At 40.6% G+C, this 19,904-nt stretch overlaps 1 protein-coding gene across 1 annotated transcript in view; it reads right to left on the bottom strand.

The window, feature by feature from the left end:
- Positions 1-3,357: 3,357 nt before the first annotated feature.
- The window catches only part of smurf2 (SMAD specific E3 ubiquitin protein ligase 2), a 63,018-nt gene continuing 46,471 nt past the window's right edge, over positions 3,358-19,904 (bottom strand). Inside the window, exons 11-20 of the mRNA XM_035947701.2 lie at positions 19,736-19,894; positions 19,573-19,620; positions 14,890-15,091; positions 12,454-12,557; positions 11,147-11,261; positions 10,766-10,944; positions 8,052-8,310; positions 7,749-7,950; positions 5,666-5,741; positions 3,358-5,530 (exon numbers count right to left, since the gene is read on the bottom strand). Coding sequence (XP_035803594.1) covers positions 5,431-5,530; positions 5,666-5,741; positions 7,749-7,950; positions 8,052-8,310; positions 10,766-10,944; positions 11,147-11,261; positions 12,454-12,557; positions 14,890-15,091; positions 19,573-19,620; positions 19,736-19,894 — 1,444 coding nt within the window. The 3' untranslated portion in view covers positions 3,358-5,430. The remainder of the gene's footprint in view (positions 5,531-5,665; positions 5,742-7,748; positions 7,951-8,051; positions 8,311-10,765; positions 10,945-11,146; positions 11,262-12,453; positions 12,558-14,889; positions 15,092-19,572; positions 19,621-19,735; positions 19,895-19,904) is intronic.

Genomic DNA, 19,904 nt, shown 5'->3' with positions numbered 1-19,904 from the left:
CCGGTTTATATCGCAGGAGGAAGTTCCCCTTTCGATGTATTCATCCGCAGCACGGGTTTCGACTTCAGCTATTCAAGACACGATAGACACAACAAAGCAGTAAATTTACTCAAACGTTTACAGTGTACACTAAAATTGGATTTAAATACTCTTCATAGACGTAAAATTCAATAACTCGGTTTTCCTTTGACAGTCTGCTCTATTTGATGCTTGCAACGCGTGTTGGCGGATGACTACGTAACAGACAGAAAGTGGTGATCGGGCCTGACAGAGCTTCCGATGTGTTACGGTAATTGACGTCATCAGGACCAACCCAAAAACATAAAGTACACAACTTTTCTCTTATTGTTCTGTAAAAGAAACCCTGTGTAACAAACCTTGACTCAACCTTAGTTTGAGTATAACTTATTACAGATTATTTTTGGTTCAAACCGGCATATTTAAATATATATAACTTTAATTGTGTCAGAAAGTAGTTCTCTGCTCCAAGAAAAGAATTCTGAGTAACAACAGCAACCAGAATATGTGGTCTTTCCATGATTGTTATAGTGTCTTTACCTGTACGTACATAAAACACATTAAAGAACATTTTGTATAAACTTTGAATGAATAATAACTAGCCAGAGGTCTTGTTAACATCGTGACACATTGGGTGTTTGGCCCAGCCCAGTGGTTTTTAGATTTGAACCTGATAAATGAGACTTTGTTCTGAAAGTAAAGTCATCCCACTTTATTCCTGTGCTTGGTCCATGTTCCACATTAATATCACAGTGAGAGAAGGGTAGCTAGAACAGTGGTTCTCAGTGTACTCATGATAATTTACAGCTATAATTATCTGTCAAGTTGTGCCTTGTGACAAAAACACTTGAGAGCCTCTGAGCTAGACCAGTTATAGCTACAGGCTGGAATGAGACTGGCATATCTTGTAGGTAATTAATACTCATTTCTATCTTAAAGCTAATTTAAAATCCTTTATATAACCCAGGAGCAGAGATGCAAGTCCTGGTGAACCCATTACTATAAATATATAATGAATAATTAGACCAAATCTGCTGTCTGTGTTGCTGATTAAAAGAATAAAAGGAAATTCTAGTCAAATTTAGTCTGATGGTAACTAGTGTGGATCCTGCTGCTGTCCGATGCTGCACTTGTTTAACAAACTCAGAGGAAAGACTCCTACGAACAGCTACAACAAGTGAAACTTCAGCTCCTGCTCCTTGGTATATCTTGTTAACCCTCCTCTTGTCCTCATTTACGGGCACCAAAAAATGTTGTTTCCTTGTCTGAAAAAAATCCAAAAAGCCAGCAAAAAAAAACAAAAACGCAAATTTCTGAAAATTTGCAAAACCTTCAGAAAGAAAATTCCAATAATTCCTTAAAAGTTTTATTTTTAAAAAATCCCCTAATTTGGCAAGAAAATTCTTGTAAATATTTTCAAAAAATGAGTAAAAATCTTCCAAAAAAATCCTAAAAATATCTAAAGTGATTACATATAAATCAGTAAAACTTGTAATATTTTCTTTAAGAACATTCACAAAAAATCAACCAAAATCCAGCGAAATTCGCTGGATTTTGGTTGTTTTTGTGAATGTTCTCAAGAAATATTTTTAACATTTTTTTTCCACCAAAAAAATGTTCAAAGATTTCCCAAAAATGTTGAAAATGTGGACATCAGAAGTTTCACTGTGAAATTATATTTCATTTACACATTTTCAAACTTTAAAACGGGTCAATTTTGACTCAGTAACTAGATTTAGTGTGTTTTGGGCTCTGTGTGATGTTTATGGAGCAGTGTTGGTTCTGTAATTTGGAAGAAGACTGATGTTCACACTTTGTCCAGAGTGTAGACAAAAAGAACAAAAATGCCTGATTGTTTTTTTGTGTGACAAGACGCATGTGTTTCGGTGATTCCATCAGTCATAGGAGACACTGGAAACTCAAGACAGCCATGATACACATGGTCTTTACAAGTGTATGTAAACTTTTGCTCACAAGTGAGCCGCTAGAATGGTTACATGAAGAAAATAGCTCACATTTCAGCTCTCTCCTTAGCAGTACTCAAGGCAAACGTTTACTGTGGGACATCTTTCTGAGTAAAATATACAAAAACATTATAATAACTTCCAAAACTGGAAGCAAAACAGATGGACAAGGAGTCTCCACACCCTCAGTCATTGCATGAAAGACAAAACAGTTACACTAAAAGCATGCCCTTATTGATATCCATCAATAAATAACTAATTACCCTAAAATATATAAATAGCCCTTTGCATTTTATACATACTGCATAACAAGTTTGGAATGGGGTATTATCCTAAATAAAGGGCTTTGATCAACAATATCTATTCATTTTCAGAGGCCACAATGCATGATTGGAATAAGAGGTCAGATTAAGAGATTATCCTTTGTTGAATATTGTTTTTGTTTCTAAAAAAAAGATCTGTTTTGTTACTGTAGAGATGCTTACTCTTGATACTATTCACAGATTCATTTGGAACAATGTCTGATTGACTCCCTAAGTCACATTGATTGGAGAAACATTCAGAGCTGTTAGAATAGAACTAAACTCCCATGCTTTTGCGTTATTAACATGACAAAGTGCCTTATTTCCTGTTTGTGTGGCAGTATAGTTTGACTTGTGCAGGTTCAAGAACAAAAACAACTGTACTTGACACCTTTTGTGCCCGGCAGCCTTGTTAATTGTCATTCTACGCTTTTACGCCCTCCTCTGAGCCTTCTGCCAGACGCTGTAATCCAGACTGATAGCTGTGAATACTCAGTGGGTGGTCGAGGACATGTGCAACCCCCACTCCACAATTACTCACACATCTCTGAAACTGATGCAATATAAATAATTCCAGTTTAAGCACACCGTTAACTTAAGCACCCATAGCAATAATTACGATCGAGCAGCTTTCTTCCTTATGATCTTGAAAAGAAAAGACAGGACATGTCTTTGTACAAGGCCTTACATTGTTAGACAAAGGCAAGTTTAATTAGAACTAATTACACACAAAAATAAAATACTCTTACAAAATGATAGTGTTAACATACATCAAATTGCATCAGTCAGCTATGAGAGATATAGTCCTGCTAGTGGATCATGCTATTAAAAAAAAAAAAAAGGAAAAAAAAAAGCGGCATCTCTCAACTTTGACTTGTTTAAAAAAAATAAAAAGTTCAGTTCAGTGGGAGGCAGCTATGGGGCTTTGCTGAGCGATGTAGTGTAGGAACAGACAGTAGGGCGATCAGCTTGTGCACTGGACTTCTTAAAGGTGAATGAATATCTGGTACAGAAGTCGCCATTAAATACACACGGCGACCTCCTTTTCGTCTGTGTGCAATTCCTCTTTTCAGTTCAAGAAAATGTTTTTTTTTTTCTACTTAAGTTAAAGATAAATTACAGTTTGTTTGATCCACATATATGAACAATATCTTATTACTGTACAAAGCACCATCTGAGGACACTTTTCACTTTGCATACACTTGTCTACGTGAAAGAAACTCGTCTTTTCTTTTTTTTTTTTTTTTTTTAGCATATGCAAACCTTAAGAACAGTCCACGGTCGTAGAGATTGCTAGACAGGCAGCATCTTTTAAAAACATTCAAGAATTTTCATTTCTAATTGTAGAAAACAACCCCCTCCCCGCCCCCTTTCTCGAAATAAAAACATCACCGATAGGACTGTAGAGCAGGCTAAAAAAACAGGAGTTCATTTCATTCAACCAAAAGCAGACATGGAGACATGCAACAGTATGTTAATGGTTCGCTGTGGGCACAATAATGCAAATAACAAGACTTTTAAAACCCCCTTAACATTCAGCAAATCAAGACAAACGGTCAGAATTAAGTTTTCAAATCAAACTGACGTTGCAAACTACACATGGTGTCTCCTGAGAATGTGGCAAAAGGTAGAGCTCTTGATTTCTTGGAAATGTTTTGTGGCAAGGTGTGAGCATGAGCAGTGTGTTGTGCACGTTAAGCAGTAGTACGTCAGTGAGCGCCAATATAAGACGAATGCTAATGCTGCTTAGCACCACATGGCTAGTAGGTAGTAGAGGTTTTTCTTTTTTGATCATGACATGGAGGCAGCACAAAGTAGATAGTGACAAACTTTGGACTCTTCCTAACAGAATACCATTAGAAATTAATGGTAGTGACACTAATACAGCCCAGCTACAAATGACTGTTAAAAAAACAGAGGAAACCACACGGGGGGAAACGTCGCACCACCACACGTAGCTCCAGGATAATCAGTAGAATTTAAAGGGTCAGCTCGATATTTGCAAAGATTCATTCATTCGAAAAGAATTATGGCACTCAGAGGACATTGTGTGTTTGAGATTTTTTGCCTTTAAGACCAACCTCTCCTCGTACACTTACAAGAGGTCACGTCGACAAACAAACCACAGCATTCTTTAGTGAAATTCAGTCAAGCTTAACTCTGCTTTTCACAAATTGTCTCGTATAATTTAAACAGTAACACTCAACATTTAAAAGATTTTATTTTTCGGAAACAATGGAAAGGGGTTTCTGAAATATAACAGCAATAAATTATATATATTATATAGAATTTTATTGTTTCTTTCTCAATTTTCCCTGTTATATAAAAATAACACATTTCAAGCTATTCATTCATTTACTCAATTTCACACACAGCTAGTCGTGAAACGTGCGACACAGGGTTTCTGGGAATGCAGCGCTAGTCGTTGGGCAGCGGGGGCCCTTCTGCTTTCTTTGGAGAAGGTTGTAAACAGTCGGTCGTAATTCAGTCTCTAGTCTCGCCTTCTCGTCCACACACATCCCAGTTTTCCATTCTTGGCATCACTGACGGCCCAAATGTGATCGCTCTGAGGCACCAAACAGCCCAAGTCGAGCACACTCTGCGTCCAAATTTAGTGTTTCCAAGTGGTCAACCAATCACAACCCTGTACTCTAGCAAACAAACCAGTCTTGCTAATGTGGCTATTGTTTCAGAGTGGACTGACCTTGTGTTCTGCTTGGTAAGATGGAGAATTGCTACATGGAATATGGTCTATTTTTTTTTTTAAATGCTAAAATGAACTTAGAAAAAAGGAAGAGCCGGCAAAAATTGCTGGTTCCACAAGTTAGTAAATAGTCTGAGTTATTAGCAGCTGAAGAGATCCTTTTCAACGATAAAAAAAAAAAAAAAAAAAAAAAAAAAAAGATATTAAGGAGGGCTGCAGGGTGTAAAAAAACAAAACAAAACAACAACCCAGAGTCAGGTGGCATTTTCTGGTCTTCTTCCTCCCTTAGCTTGGCCACATGTCCCCCAGGAAGTGAGAGGTTCCCTGGGTGAAGCAATCATCAATGACCCCCCGTCTGAATGGATTGATTTGCGGGCGGGGGCTCATCGTGGCCAAACCACGTTGCTTGTGGCTGTTGGTGAGCTCTGCCGGCATCGGTGACTCACTCCACCGCGAAGCCGCACGTCTCCTCAATGGCAGTGAGCAACTTGTCGTACAGTTTGTCGTAGTGCTCGTAGGGAGGAATGTCGATCCGGTTGAAACTGGAGGAAACAGAGAGATTTTAAAACCGTGCTTCGCTATCGGAAAGAATCATTTTTAAATTGTGACAGTTCAGTAGTTCTCTTCCAAGACTATGTCACATGATCAAAGCTTTAATAATGCTGACTGTTCCTCACCAGGTGTGGGCTTTGGGCAGGTTGTTGGTGCTGGCATCGATCTGGTGGATGGTGAAGAGTCGCGGGCCAGCAGCACCTGTGTGATAAAAACATAAGGAAGACAGACCTTCATACACCTGATCTGCACTGTCAGTGTTTGTACGTATTCTACAGATGAAACCAGCACAAATAAACATGTCTAGGTATTAGATATAGTGATATTTGCACTGGCAACTATTAAACCCTATGAGCTCAAAGCTATTTTCAGAGTAATTTCACTGCCTTTTTCTTGTGAAATGATGTTGATGGAATAGATATTAACTATAATATATTCAATGATGAATTCAGGAGTAATTCAAAGCAGAGTTATGGGTGCGGAAAAGGATACAGAGCCGTATGCAAGTTGCAACTATGATCAAATCTTAGTGTATATTCAAAATACATTTTTCTCATCTACAATTTGTTGCACAGACTAGTGTTGGAAAGGTCAATGATATATGATCAATATATACTATACCACAGTGCAATGAATACTTTGAGAGCAATACATCCAAGAGGAATGGATATGAACTTAGTTTGTTCGTCTGGCTCTAAAGGTTAAAGTTAAAGCTTAAAATAAGACAATGCTCTCTTGTGAATGTGCACATGAACACCAAGGACGTATTCCAACCATACAGCTCCCGTAGTTACGTTGCAGCACAAATACAAACTTTGGACTGCATGCATAATCAGATAACATAATCCATGCAGACTCTGACAGACTTGGCCACATGTTAAAATTTATATTGCTTGGACCTCTGCCATCCCTCACATGCTCCTAGACGCATAAAATAAAGCATTGGCCTTAAAAGGAATTGAAAACCTTCCTGAGAAAACATTCAGCTATATTTTCACATTATGTATTTTCATGTTTGTCCAGGTAAGTTGATTGATTTAGATGTACGAAGTGAATTTAAAATAGCTCCTCAAATTAAAGGGAAAAAAATCACATTAAAATATCTTAAAATCCAGTTTACAAAGGATAATCAATCATCTTCTGTTCTTCTCCACCAGGAATCCACAAAAGAAAAGTTAAGATTAGTAACAGGAAACCCAAAGATTTGAAAATCTCCATTTATGGGGAAAACATCTGTTGTTTTTTTTAATCACACAATGTAACATTATGTTCTGGAAATCTCAAAGAGGACAATTTATATCACATAATTCAGACAAGTAAAAGTAAAATGTGTCCATACGATAAATACAGTGGATTAAATGTGAGTATTCTGTATTCAGAGGAGGTTAAATTTCTTTCGAATTTCTTTATGCAATTCTAATTCAAACATCCCTTTTGCTTCTGTACATCAAGAAGTGTCAAAAATATGTGTAAAGGTAGTGATTGTTACAGATAGCAGTTAAAAAAAAAATCACTGCAGACTGTCCTGTCATTTGTAACACGTCTGTGATTCACAGACCCAACATGCTGCTGCAACTAGTGGACTGACCTCCATCCTGCTGTTTACTTTTTAACTACAAGTAAAGAAACTAAAAGCAACATTAGTGACTGACATGCTTTATTATAATACTGGAATCCCTCATTATTTTTGCAATTTTCTTGTTTATGCCTTCTGTTATTACAGACAAATCCATTTGTTTTGTTAAACATTCAGAGGGTTTAGTGTAGTAATTGGATGCCAGCAGTGATAAATACATTAAATTTGTCCCAACTGTAGCTTTGTGTTCATCCACGTTAAGTCGAGTTTTGTATGAGTCATTTTGGGACTTGTGCTGATGTTTTACCCAAGAAAGGACATCAATGTTGTATAAGGTGTGGTGGGGTGCTGTGTGTCTGTGGGTCACAGTGTACATTTTCATGCCTGGCTGCTCTGTCTCTGGGCAGCATTCTCTCCCAGGACGGACCCACTGAACTACACTCAGACTCAGGGTTCATGTCAGGTTGGAGAAACCCAGAGACTCCAGCACACATCATCAGTATTGCTGTCAAAGCCTGAGAGTGTAAAGTGCATGCACCAGAGGGACCAAGCACACCGCTGCTGATCTCATTAGCATTCCTTTCAAAACATGACCAGGCTGACATTCATTGTTTCGTCCTGGGTGTTATTACCTTGAAGGGCCTTGAAGCCTTGAAGGGGAACCCTGGAGGATCCGGTGACAAACTGCAGCAGCCGCGCTCTCCGCTCCTCATCAAAAGACTCCACAGCTTTCCAGAACCATTTAACGATGTTGCTGTCTGGAGTACAGTGCTTGAGCCGCGTGTTGGACTTCCAGTCGTTGATGTCAATCTTCCCCAGGCCACATACAATCAGCTGCAGGTAGAGAAATGATTTCAGCGTGTTGGATTAACTGTACTTTGTAGGTAAGTCGAGTAGTATGATGTCAACGTGTGAATTCGGAGACTTTAAAGTACCTCTAGCTCCTTCTCATCAAAAGCTTTGAGCAGGTGTTGGGGGATGACCTCATTGAAGCCCTTCTGCAGAGCCAAGAACTGGGCCTCTATTCCTCGCAGAAAACGCCAGTTGACGTAGAGTCGGACGTATTCTTTCTTGGTGTCCTGGGTGACGGGGATGCTTTTGCCGTTGGGCTTGAGTTCATGCTGGATGATCTCTCCATACGCGTTGTGTTCTACACAGAAGGTGTGGTCCAGCACACCTGTGATGTCATTGTCCCTGGAGGCAGATAAAGTTTGAAATGACTGTCAAAGAGCAAAAACAGACCAACGTGCAAACCATTTTCATATCCTATGGGACTGCCCACTTATTGGACAGGATTGGAATGATGTTCGTGGAGCACTGAAAGACATTTTTAAATGTGTAATTCCTTTTGGAATAAAAACTGTTTATCATGGATGTTTACCACAGGAATGGAGAAAAAAAGGCTAAATATTTATTGAGTGTTTTGTTGGTTGAAAGTAAGAAAAATATAACTAAGAAATGGTTATCATAAGGTATTCCCATTATGTCAGTATGTTTGGATTTAACACTGGATTTTTATAAAATGGAAGAGATGACAGCGTTTGTAAATCCAGAACAAGACTGGTTTGTAGCATGTTGGGAACTATGGGTTGCGTATATAACAATTAAAAAGCCCAATTTAATTTTGAGTCTGAAAATTTAAAGCCAATGTAATGGTCATTCCCAAATGTTCTTCAATGTACTAACGTACACACATGTACAATAGTCAGTATTCCAATGGACATGTATAGTATTTTTTTGCACCATGTACAACATTCTCTGCTTTTGCACTGTATCATGCAATTATCATTTGCACTACTGTCTTTATATATTACCTCCTAGCAGTAAATTTCTGTATATATTGAGTTATATTTAATTTTATTACTACTATTTTTTCCTCCCTGTTCCTCTTTCTATAGTTTCTGTATTTTTTATTATTCTTTTCTATATTCCTAGAGAAACACCAACAGCCGAAACCAAATTCCTTGTACATTGTGTACGTACTTGGCCATTAAAGCTGATTCTGATTAAAGATGTTCACGTTTCTGGTTATTTTATTTTTGTTTTTGATGGGAAACTGTTTTCTGGCAATAGAACAATCATAATATTGTGCACATGATGGCACGTGAATTGTACCCATTACTAAAAATTGTTAAAACTGATTCATGAAGAATTTTTAAAAAATTACAGAAGAGCAAAAACAGGCGGTTACACAGTTAATATTAGTTACTCAGACTTATAACCTCACTGCAGTACAACTCTGCCAACCAGTCAAGTTGCCCTTTACATCAACCTCTCCATCTGTTCCTCAGTTATGGTGTTAAATAAGGGCCAGAATGCTTTTTGAGAAACTTTCCTATCTTTAAGCAGGAGCATGGTCTTTCAATTTAAGAGCATTACTTTTTAATTTTAATTTTACACTTAGATTTTGTAATGCTTCCCCTGAAACCCTGTAGTCAAATGATCTCTTGCTTCGCTTTATTTCTCTGGGTGCAAATCTGTTTGTCTGCACTCAGGTGTACTGATGCTACACAAATGTTCTGTGCCTCGCTTTGACCACATCTCCTCACAATCAGACTGCTTCTGTGTAAAACATTTGCTCTCAAATGTGTATTTTCACTCTTATATCTTTGTGAAACACTCTGTCAGAAATCCCCAACTACCAGAACACCAGATGTGATGCCGACCAATGACATCTTCACTTTGTTTCTTCCTGTGTCCTTTACTATAATAACTAAACATGCTAGTAGCTGTATAGCACGCTTATGTCTTTTACAGCCTCCAGGTTCAGCAAATCACTTGCCAGCATTCAAATCAAAAACCTCAGGTAAGTATTATATTTTAATGGTGATATCATGTTCTTCAAATATATTTATTGAAGAAACGTGTGTCTTGGGAATACAATCAGGACAATATGCTCAGCTTTCAAGCGTAATGCAACACTGTTAGTAGTCAAAAACAACAAAATAGACGCAGACCTGTTTCTCTGTTATCTTCATTTCAGTGTTTATGAGCAGGAAAAGTACTAAGTAACAAGATAAAAAAGCAAAACGGTACAAAAATAACTCCTCTGAGCTGTGATATTTTTATAAAATCCAACTGGTGAAGTCATGTGTATAAATATAGTGTGTTACTGATGAAGCTGTGTCACAAATATTATTCCATTTTATTCCAGTCTTACCTAAAGCTACAGTGAGGTTACTGGACATAAAGATACAGCCGTGGCTGCTTATCACTGCTCTTGGTTTGTGTCAGATGAACCTCGGATTTCAGACTGAAAGCTGAACTCACTACATTGATTTCAGACAAATGCGCAATGATTTTTTAAAAATTAAACATATACCAAGATTTAAGCTTGGGCAGAGAAACAGATGTTTTTGTAGAACATTATGGTGTGACGGTGAAAACATGAGCACATGGTCTGAAAACATGTGCTCCAGAGACCGCTGTTGTAAAATTCAGACAATAACTCTGGGGGGCGCTGTCATCCAAGTAAGGACAGAGGAGTTTTTCCTTTAACAAATACAGATAATTAGGTTTTTCACTTGGAGTAATGACAATACTATAGTGGATAATGTGTGTGAGAAAGCCTTACAGACTCTTTTCCTTGTTATTTATTCAGAAAAGTCAGTAGTGTTTTGATACTGTATAAAATGTATCTTATACTTACAGGATCCAGACAAGGCTGTTGTGCAGGTCGGGGTCAACAGACTCCATGTCATCCAGGGTGATGGGTTTACCCAGCAGCTGTTTGTAGAAAGGTAAAGTGAAGCCCCCGTCTATGTAGTGACCGTGGAACACTGCCATCCCCATAATGCGGCCCACAAAGTGAAAGTATGACAAGTGCTCCTGCAGGGAGACAAAGCACTTTCAGTTTTCAAATGAGGAGACATCAGTGAGTTAATATGGGACTCAGATAAATGAGGTATCATAATGTTAAACTGCTTTATTCATGTCAACATCCTTCCACAAGATCATTCCCACCAACTGATGGGGTCACAGTTTAACAGTTTAAACAAACAGGGTGATGAAGTTGTAAAATAAGACTCACAGGATTGACAGCAGAGTCGGGGTTAATCTGCAGAGTGTAGATGTCGTCGCGGGAGTACTGGAACAGGCCGTAGTACGGGTTCAGCATCTCATGCGACAGCAGATACAGCCACTCCCTGTACAGAGAGCATCACACAGAGGAGAGATGGAGGGGGAGGAGAAAGACAAGGAGGAGGAGAGAGATCAGTCACACCATGCACATTGTAAGACGGAACATGAGCAGAGAATCACTTTTGCTGATTAAAAGAATAGGGGCTGCACAGTGGTTAGGTGGTTAGCACTTTCGCCTCGCGGCTACAAGATCCCCGGTTTGTGTCCTGGCCTGGCCCTGGGATCTTTCTGCATGGAGTTTTCACGTTCTCCCTGTACATGTGTGGGTTTTCTCCAGGTTCTCTGGATTCCTCCCACAGTCCAAAAACATGCTCAGGTTAACTGGTGATTCTAAATTGTCTGTAGGTGTGAATGTGAGAGTGAGTGTTTTTCTTTATATGTAGCCCTCTGATAGACTGGTGACCTGTCCAGGTGTCCCCTGCCTTTGCCCTAAGTCAGCTGGGATAGACTTCAACCCCCCTGTGACCCTAATGAGGATTAAAGGTACGTGTCCACTAGATCCGGCAATTACCCGCGTCCCATTCATTGTCTATGTGAAACACACCGTGTTGCATGCTGGTCCAGTTGCGGTGTGTTTCGAGCTGTGATCCGGTGCGTCTCCCTGGATTGAGCCGCAGCTGATTTGCATAAAGGAGACTCGACTTCTACTTTATACAAATTCGATGCAGCGGAGGTCCGACACATTGCGAAACGTTCGTCAAATGTGCAAACTAGCCATCGGTGAACTAAAACAAGGACAGTTTCAGCAAATGCACAGCTCATTTCTCGCTTCAAATGCTTTCAGAAATACTTTTCGCTGAACTCTCTTAGTAATAAAAGAGAAAGTTTGTGACCGAGTTGGTCCAGCTTGAAATCCAGGAGCAGACAGCTCCCAAGTCGATGCGTTTGTCCAGTCAGGGGCAGGATAGTTCAAGAAGATGGTCGGCAGGAGTTAAACACCGGCTGCTGGTGTTCAACTCCTGCCGACCATCTTCAATGACAATAAACGGTACACGCCCACCAAGTGGGTGATTTTCAGGTGTGGCGCGTTTATATGGGGGAAAAATGCATCTAGTGGACACGTAGCATAAGTGGTATATAGATAATTCATGGATGGATGATTAAAAAATACCCTAAAACCAATAAGTAAGTTGTGTGCTTTGGCTCCCCCCATAGTGGAATGATTTCCAAACTGTCCTCTTCACTATGGCTCCTTACCTGGCCACTCCTCCATAGTCAAGGCCCTCTTCACCTCTAAATTTCACCATTAGCCTTTTCCATAGGTCCTTCGGCCTCATCTTCATCACCTGTCGATAGGATTCCTGCAACACAGGCACAAACAACTCATCAAAGTCAGTAAAGTGTGCTCCCTGCTGGTGCCTCGACATCTGGTTCAAAATGGCACTGAGATGGAAAAGATGCTGCACAGTGTGCTAAAATATGACAGATGTATTTAAGAAGTGTGCAGGTAGTGATGGGGACAGTGGGTAAGAGACGCTGAGAGCAGCTACTTTGTCATGATTACTATGCTGTGAACTAAACTTGTTAAATGAACTAAATGTTTTTGACAACAGTATGTTTATATTCTGGACTCCATTTCCAGGGTTTAACCTTTTAGACTCATCAAAATGGTCCGCTGTAAATGGATAAAATGGTAAATGGTCCACACTTACATAGCGGTTCAATATAAACATGTATTTTTGATCATTTTCTTTCAGACCACTCAATTCTTTTTTGTGTTATAGCCTGTAAGGCATAAAAATAAATAGTTAAATGCTCTACAATCTACACAAGCAGGTGAACAAGGCTCTGAAGGGAAAGAATGTAGGAGGAGGGAGCAGAAACCAGCACAGATCCAATTCGAGGTGCACCATTGTTTGTTATTGTGTGACTGCCAAGTAAATTAGAGCACAATACATCATTTATGTAATTACAATAAACGGAATGAATCGCAAGTGTCTTGCAATATTTCAAAAACTAATTAAAAAAACAGCCTTTGAGTCACATTTGGTGTCAGTTGATCATTCAAGGAATTTGGTTTTGAATTTATGCTTTGTCAATTTAACACAGAGAGGAAAATCTTGAAAAATGAGTTTCATCATTTTATATTTTAGCCTGAGACTAGTTTGACAATCTCGCTTTGTCAGTTGGAGTTTGGTGAATAAAACTGAGGCCAATTGACAGAAAATTCCTGATCTGCTTTGTGTTGCCTGACTCTGGGGACACTGTCAAAAACCATGATTCTTCCTCTACCCTCCTGTTTTTCATGCCCATACAGTGCACTACAGCAGATATTGAACACAGCAGGAAAACTGATCTACCACAGGTTGACAGGTTGGAGCTAATACCTGAATAAAAACGAACTAATCTACTGTAGCAGTTTTGTGAGAAATGAGAAAGCTGCAGTGTGGCGTTACAGCAGTCACTTCCAAATGGTTCTCTGCTGCGAGGCCTGAGATCTCTCCGCCTCAATCAGCGTTCATCCCACGTGCACACGGCTCACAGCGTCAGGGGGAGGGCTCATTTAAAGTGGATTAGGGGCAGTTATAATAAACACAGCCGTAAGACTATAATAACACGGCCTCTTCTACTGCCAGGTTGCACTGTGCCCTCCAGACAGAGCAAGACAACTGAGGGGTGCTGTGGGAGGAACGGGAACGTCTTATCTATACCAAAAAGAACACATAAAGACAGCTCTGACAGTCCACCAGCTAACACTTGCCTATTCAGTCATAACTTAATGCTTCAGCTGGTCTGGAGAAGCTATGCAGTTATGTCTCGCTCAACCCCCCCCCCCCACCTCCATCCCATCCTCCACCCCCCCAACTCTCTCACTTTGAGATCAGCCAACAAAAATGTCTTCGTTCAGATTAACAGACGCGGCTGTTCCAGCACATTCCAATGCATATTTTATGAGGGTCATGCAGTCTGTTGCAGGTGTTGTTCTGATGAAGGCCCTGCACCTCCTGGATGCACAAAAAAACTCTGAGAAAATCTTCGTCTCAAACAAGAGGTCTGCTTTAGATTTTGAACAGACTACCTTCACACATGGTAGATAACCGTGTGTGTGTGTGTGTGTGTGTGTGTGTGTGTGTGTGTGTGTGTGTGTGTGTGTGTGTGTGTGTGTGTGTGTGTGTATGTGTGTGTGTGTGTGTGTGAGAGAGGAATCATTCTCACAGCCAGACTGCTTTGGGCAATGACCTTTATGGGGGTACTCAAGAAGAACAAGGGAGAAAACTACCTCTAGAGAATGTTCAAAATAACTTGGATGAGACTAGAAATAACTACAATTATAAGCAGATCTGCGAGTACAAAATAATTAAATACGATGCTGGATGCTTTATTTACAAACCATAAAATTTACTGGCATTATTTGGAAACTGAAGGTCAACACAGATTTTTGGTTGTTTACAGTTTGTAGGGCCAAATGTCAACGTGCTGGCTGGAGGTTTTTGGGAACAGTGGATCCAGTGGTTGTGCAATGGAGTAAATGTTCGATTATTTTCCTGTTTTTCTAACATTTTGACAAGCATTTTAAGCGGTTTTGCACATGCTCTGGCTGCGACATCTGAATTTCCCTCTGGGTTAAATTATGTACCAATTTCTGAGTATCTTTAATAATATGCACCCCTTGTGAGTTCTTTTCATACTCACCTCGAAGATCTCCTCCCGGGACACCTCAATGCGGCAGTGGCCCGCCTGGGGCTGTTGCTGGGACAGTTCCTGGCGAAGGATCTTGAGCTTCTGAACAAGGTCTCTCTTGTACTTGGGTACCGTGAGGCACTCTGCCTCCTCTGGGAGCTGACCGGGGGACACCAGAGCCTGCTGGACTTGATCCTTCAACTGGTTCTGACGGCTGAAGAAGCGATGGCAGAAGAAAGGGAGGAACAGGCCAAGAGAAAGAGACAGAAAGACAGAAGAAAGGCAAAAATGTTAAGTCTTTGGTGTACAAATATCAGTTACAAACACTCGTGAGAAAAAAGTAAGCAAGCGCTAGTGCAAAAACAAGAGCAAAGCCAAGAACTCAAAACACAGCGCTGTGAGAGTCAGAGTTCTTTCTCTGTCCTGTGCTGACTGCAGAGAACGAGGAGTAAACACACTGAGGTCATCTGGGAAGCACATCAAGTCAAACAGCTGCCTCAGCCCCTCACACACAGACAGACATAGGTGGAGGTGGGATTACTGGAGGTAAGACATCTCCCTTCTTCACTCACAGATAGACACATATCTTCCTCTCCTTCTGGTCTCTCACACAGGGACAGATTAACTAAAACAAGGTTTATATAGATGCTCTGTTGCTTTTGACTCATCATGTCCAACTGAGGAAATGCAAGGTCACGAAGGTCACTTCTCAGAGGTGGACTGGAACATTCAGGCAAGTCCAAAAGTTAGTTCCCAACATGAGAGACAGAAAATACTACAGGCTCCTGCCATGTTGAAAAGTTACAAAAAATTTAATATAATGCAAATTCGGCTTGTTTCCATACACTAAGGCTGTGTAATGTGGTCAGAAGGTGGTGGTATAGCCTGCATTAGACGTGGCTGGAATAAACTGAGTAGAAGAAGCCCAAAATAAAACCAGTTGTCTGACAACCCCAAAGAACCTTGAAGGAGAACAAACAAAACTTGTCCATCTATGAGAGAACAAAGGAGAGAAATCTTCTGGAATGGTTTTCAGTGAAGAAAGTTATAATTATTTCTTCAAGTCAGCTGGTATCAACCATGTTTCATGCTGTCTAGAGATGAAAACAACACATCAGTCATGCGAGTTAAATGTTTGCTATTGTCAGAACTAATTTAGACAAGATTTTTCCATCTTCTATTGTGCGCATTAAGTTTTTTCCCAAAAAATTCACAAGTCACTTCACTGGATGAACACTGTATGTACAGCAGTCACGCAGCACTATAAGACGGCTTTGTTTACATTTGCTGCCACATTGGATTATGCTACATTTGCTAACTTCATTATGGCTCCCAAGTGCAAGTCAGACTTACAATTTACATTTTTGCCGCTATCTTCTTACCAAGTTGTGTTTCAGTGTGAGCTAATGACTGTTCTCATTACTGTAGCTGTACAATTATGTAAATTGAGTGATATCGTGATGCATGTAACGGCTTGGTTTACATTGTCACTGGAGTTAGAATAGAATAGAATGTGCTTTATTGTCATTATACAGTGTACAACGAGATTGGAGAGCTTCTCCTTTTCAGTGCAAACATAGCAGAAGGTGCAAGATAAAAGTCTTTAAAATCTTAAAGGTAAGTCTATTTACAAATACACATGAATGGCACAAACAAAACATAGTGTGAATATTGAGGTAGTATAGAGCAGCAGCAGCAGAGACAGTGGTGTATATTGCACGTTTTACATTATATTGTTGGCTGGGTTGTTACATGTGAGAGTTCAGGGTAGTGATGGCTCTCGGAAAGAAGCTGTTTTTTAGTCTGTTCCGACATACGACGAAAATCGACTTACATCACACTGTAGGAACAGAACTCTGATGTAAGTCGAGGACCCCCGTACATGGTTTTGTCCAGACAACTGTCCAAAAAAAGTATGTAACATCTACATTTAGTCTGAGTTCTTACGTGCTTTGTAGGTTCAATTATCGGCCTTTGTAGAGCTGTCTAGGTTCAATGGAAAGGCATTTCATTTATTCAGTTTTCTTTGACACTTTTCAGCCTTTAAAATCATTTCTTTAAACAGTTTATGCACTCATTTAAGCATCAATAGTGAGACTGTTGGCATCATATGAGTTTCATGATGACAGAGGTCCTGATTCTGGTGCAGACCACCGGATGAAGAATACAACTTTTGAATTGGGTTTGGGAAGAAGGCCTCAGAGGGTGGTACAGTAGGGAGGGGGCACACAACACACACACACACACAAACACAGACACACACACAAACACACACAGAATCAAAAGAGCCTTTATGGGGCCGGCACTAGAGGATTATTTGCACAGTGGCCTTTTGCACTTCAGTGGGGGGTAGTAGGCATGCTCGACCCTGAGCAGGGTCATAAACACCAGACGCTAGAGTTGAGCCCAGAGGGTGGTAGAAGGATACACACATCAGTCTGCAGGCATGCAGTATGGATATGTAGGATGTAAGACTCAAAGTAACGCCAAGGTAAAATAATCACTTTTAACAGGTAATTACATCAAGCCAACAGTTTTCAACGGAGGAAAACAGGAAGAACAAACCCAAACTGTCAGTCAGCTCACTTCTCAGCAGAATACAGCTGTCAGGAGCTCATTTAGCTCGAGACTGCTGCTTTAAAAGTATCCACCCAACAGCCTGCATTCTCCTTCACCACAATGACAACTTCTCCTAACAAAGTGACTGAGTTTGGTTTCTGGTGTCTGCCCAGCAGAATCCACTTTGGCTTTTCAATCACTTCCTGCTATCCCAGAAAGCCACAGGGCCCCATGAATCCCTTTATTTCCTGCAGACTAGACTTAGAGGGAGGGAAGGCAAGCGAGGGAGAGAGGGGAGGCAGGAAGGGCACTCTTCTGACAGCACCCAAACACTGCAGACAACTCAGAGGGTGGGAGAGGAGGCATGGAGCATCTCTTCCTGCACTTTCACCCATAAATCAAATGTTCCTGCTCCGTCTCTGGCTCCTGCAGGCCTCGCAGCTCTCTGTTCTCCATCCAATTGCTTACCGATGAGCACGACTCTGGTGCATGCAACCTTTAGACGCTCACCGCAGAGACAAGTTGTCGCAATAAAAGAAATGTTTTGCTAAGCGACAAATCACAAACGTCTGGGAAACTACAGTCATTTCTCAAACAACTGTACAGATGGGCATTCCCGCAGCCAGGTCTTAAAACCAGACAAGGATTCAGTTACCTATTGGACAGTGACCTTGACCGGTCGAGGGGCTTCGATTTAGCAGAAGATTGCAACATCACAGGGGGAATTTAACCAAAACCATGCTCTCAATGCTCAGGCTGTGTCTTTAGCAAATAAAAAGGGCAATAAAGTATAACTTTGATGGACGTGTATATATCAAACATTTTTGTGGGATGACGGCACACGAGGGGTGAAAATTTCTAAAATCCCTGACCTGATAAAAGGCAGATGTCTTGATGGAAATCCATGAAGACTGATATCTTTTACAGACTTTTGTCATGAGCTAGAAAGTTACTCCAAATTTAGGACAGAAATCATACTAAAAAGGTAATAGATCATCAGTTACATGTAAATAGAATGGACAGACATGGGCTCAGGCTGAACCATAAGATGTCCAATGTCCATTTGTCTTTGTGTAACCAGGATTTAATATTTTATATCATGTCAAAATAACCCAAGAACCACACTAGATCAATAACGCTATTAGCTACATAGGTTTTTCCCATGACATTACTTTAAAAAGACACACACATACTTTCTAGCTAATTAGCCAACTCTAACATATACACAATCACAATTCTGCGTATGGGATTTTCACACATCTGGGCATAATCACGCTCATGACAAAACTCCTACATTAAAAACAAATGTGGCGTGCCAAGCTACATTTTTATAAGAGGGCCGTAGATGGAAAAAAAAGTGAAACGAATACAAAATCCCAAACACGTTCTTTGATCCATCAGAACAGGAAAAAAAAGAAACCTGATCTCTGTGTCGATGCATTCCGTTTCTCTCTGCATGGAGAAGGAATGAGGTCAGGAGAAGGAGGCCCACCAAGGCACCCGTACACTTCTCCACCTTCGTGAAGCAAGGGCCTATGGGTAATTCTATGGCTATTGCTGCACAGTATGTGTTTGAACAGCTGCAAAGGGGAAGAAATCCTGAGCATGTGCATCCATGCACGCAGGCATGTACCAAGCGCAGAAGCATGAACCCATACACATGAACTCGCGCAGATGGACGCACATACATACGGCTCATTCATTGACTTGGGTATAGAATTTATGCTCTGTTTCCTGGACGTAAGACGCTCCTCAGCCGCAGACACAGCAGCCTTGGTTTCCACTCCGCTATCTGATGTCTGGCCAAAGACAGCTTGTGACGGATTGTGTGCTAAAACGCCTTTATGATCAAAACCTCTGCAGGGCTGAGGAATTTGAAATGTTGTGTGGAAAGATAGACTGTGGGGGAGTACGCTGTGCATGTATTTCTGTGTGTGCGCTCGCAGACGTCTGCTCAGCAGAAGGACTACGCTGAGTGTTGAACCTCTACAGGTGGTGAACACACCTTGGCACAGGATCCTGGTGTAAAACACTGACTGAGGGGCAGACAAAGTAACCAAGTCTAAAATGATGTGTGTTTGTGTGTGTTCCTGTCTGTGTGTAGTGAGCTGTACTGGCAACGAGCCCAAGCCTTACCTGACGTTCTGACTTTCGATGCCTCCTCGAGAACCATTAGGGCTTGGACTGCAGTAACAGAATGAGAAAAAAATAAATGGCTGCTTTTATAGCCGTATTTATGAACTGTCTAATCTATTTCACGGTTACATTTTTCTGGTTCAAAAGGTGCTATGGTTCTTACTTTAGGACTAGATGCAGGTTAGCAGAGAGGCGTGGGTCTGTGAACTGAGTGGTTCGGTTATTGTGGTCGACAAAGTAAACCCTCCCGGTGGCGGTGTTCCGGATCTCCCATCCTGGCGGTAGAGGACCTAGCTCCTCACAGTTCACATTACTCAGATCTCTGAAGGCAC

Source organism: Amphiprion ocellaris, chromosome 19, assembly GCF_022539595.1.
Source record: "Amphiprion ocellaris isolate individual 3 ecotype Okinawa chromosome 19, ASM2253959v1, whole genome shotgun sequence".
Taxonomy (NCBI): Eukaryota; Metazoa; Chordata; class Actinopteri; family Pomacentridae; genus Amphiprion; species Amphiprion ocellaris.
The sequence above is the reverse complement of the archived record's forward strand: the minus strand, read 5'-3'. Positions and strand labels throughout refer to the sequence as shown.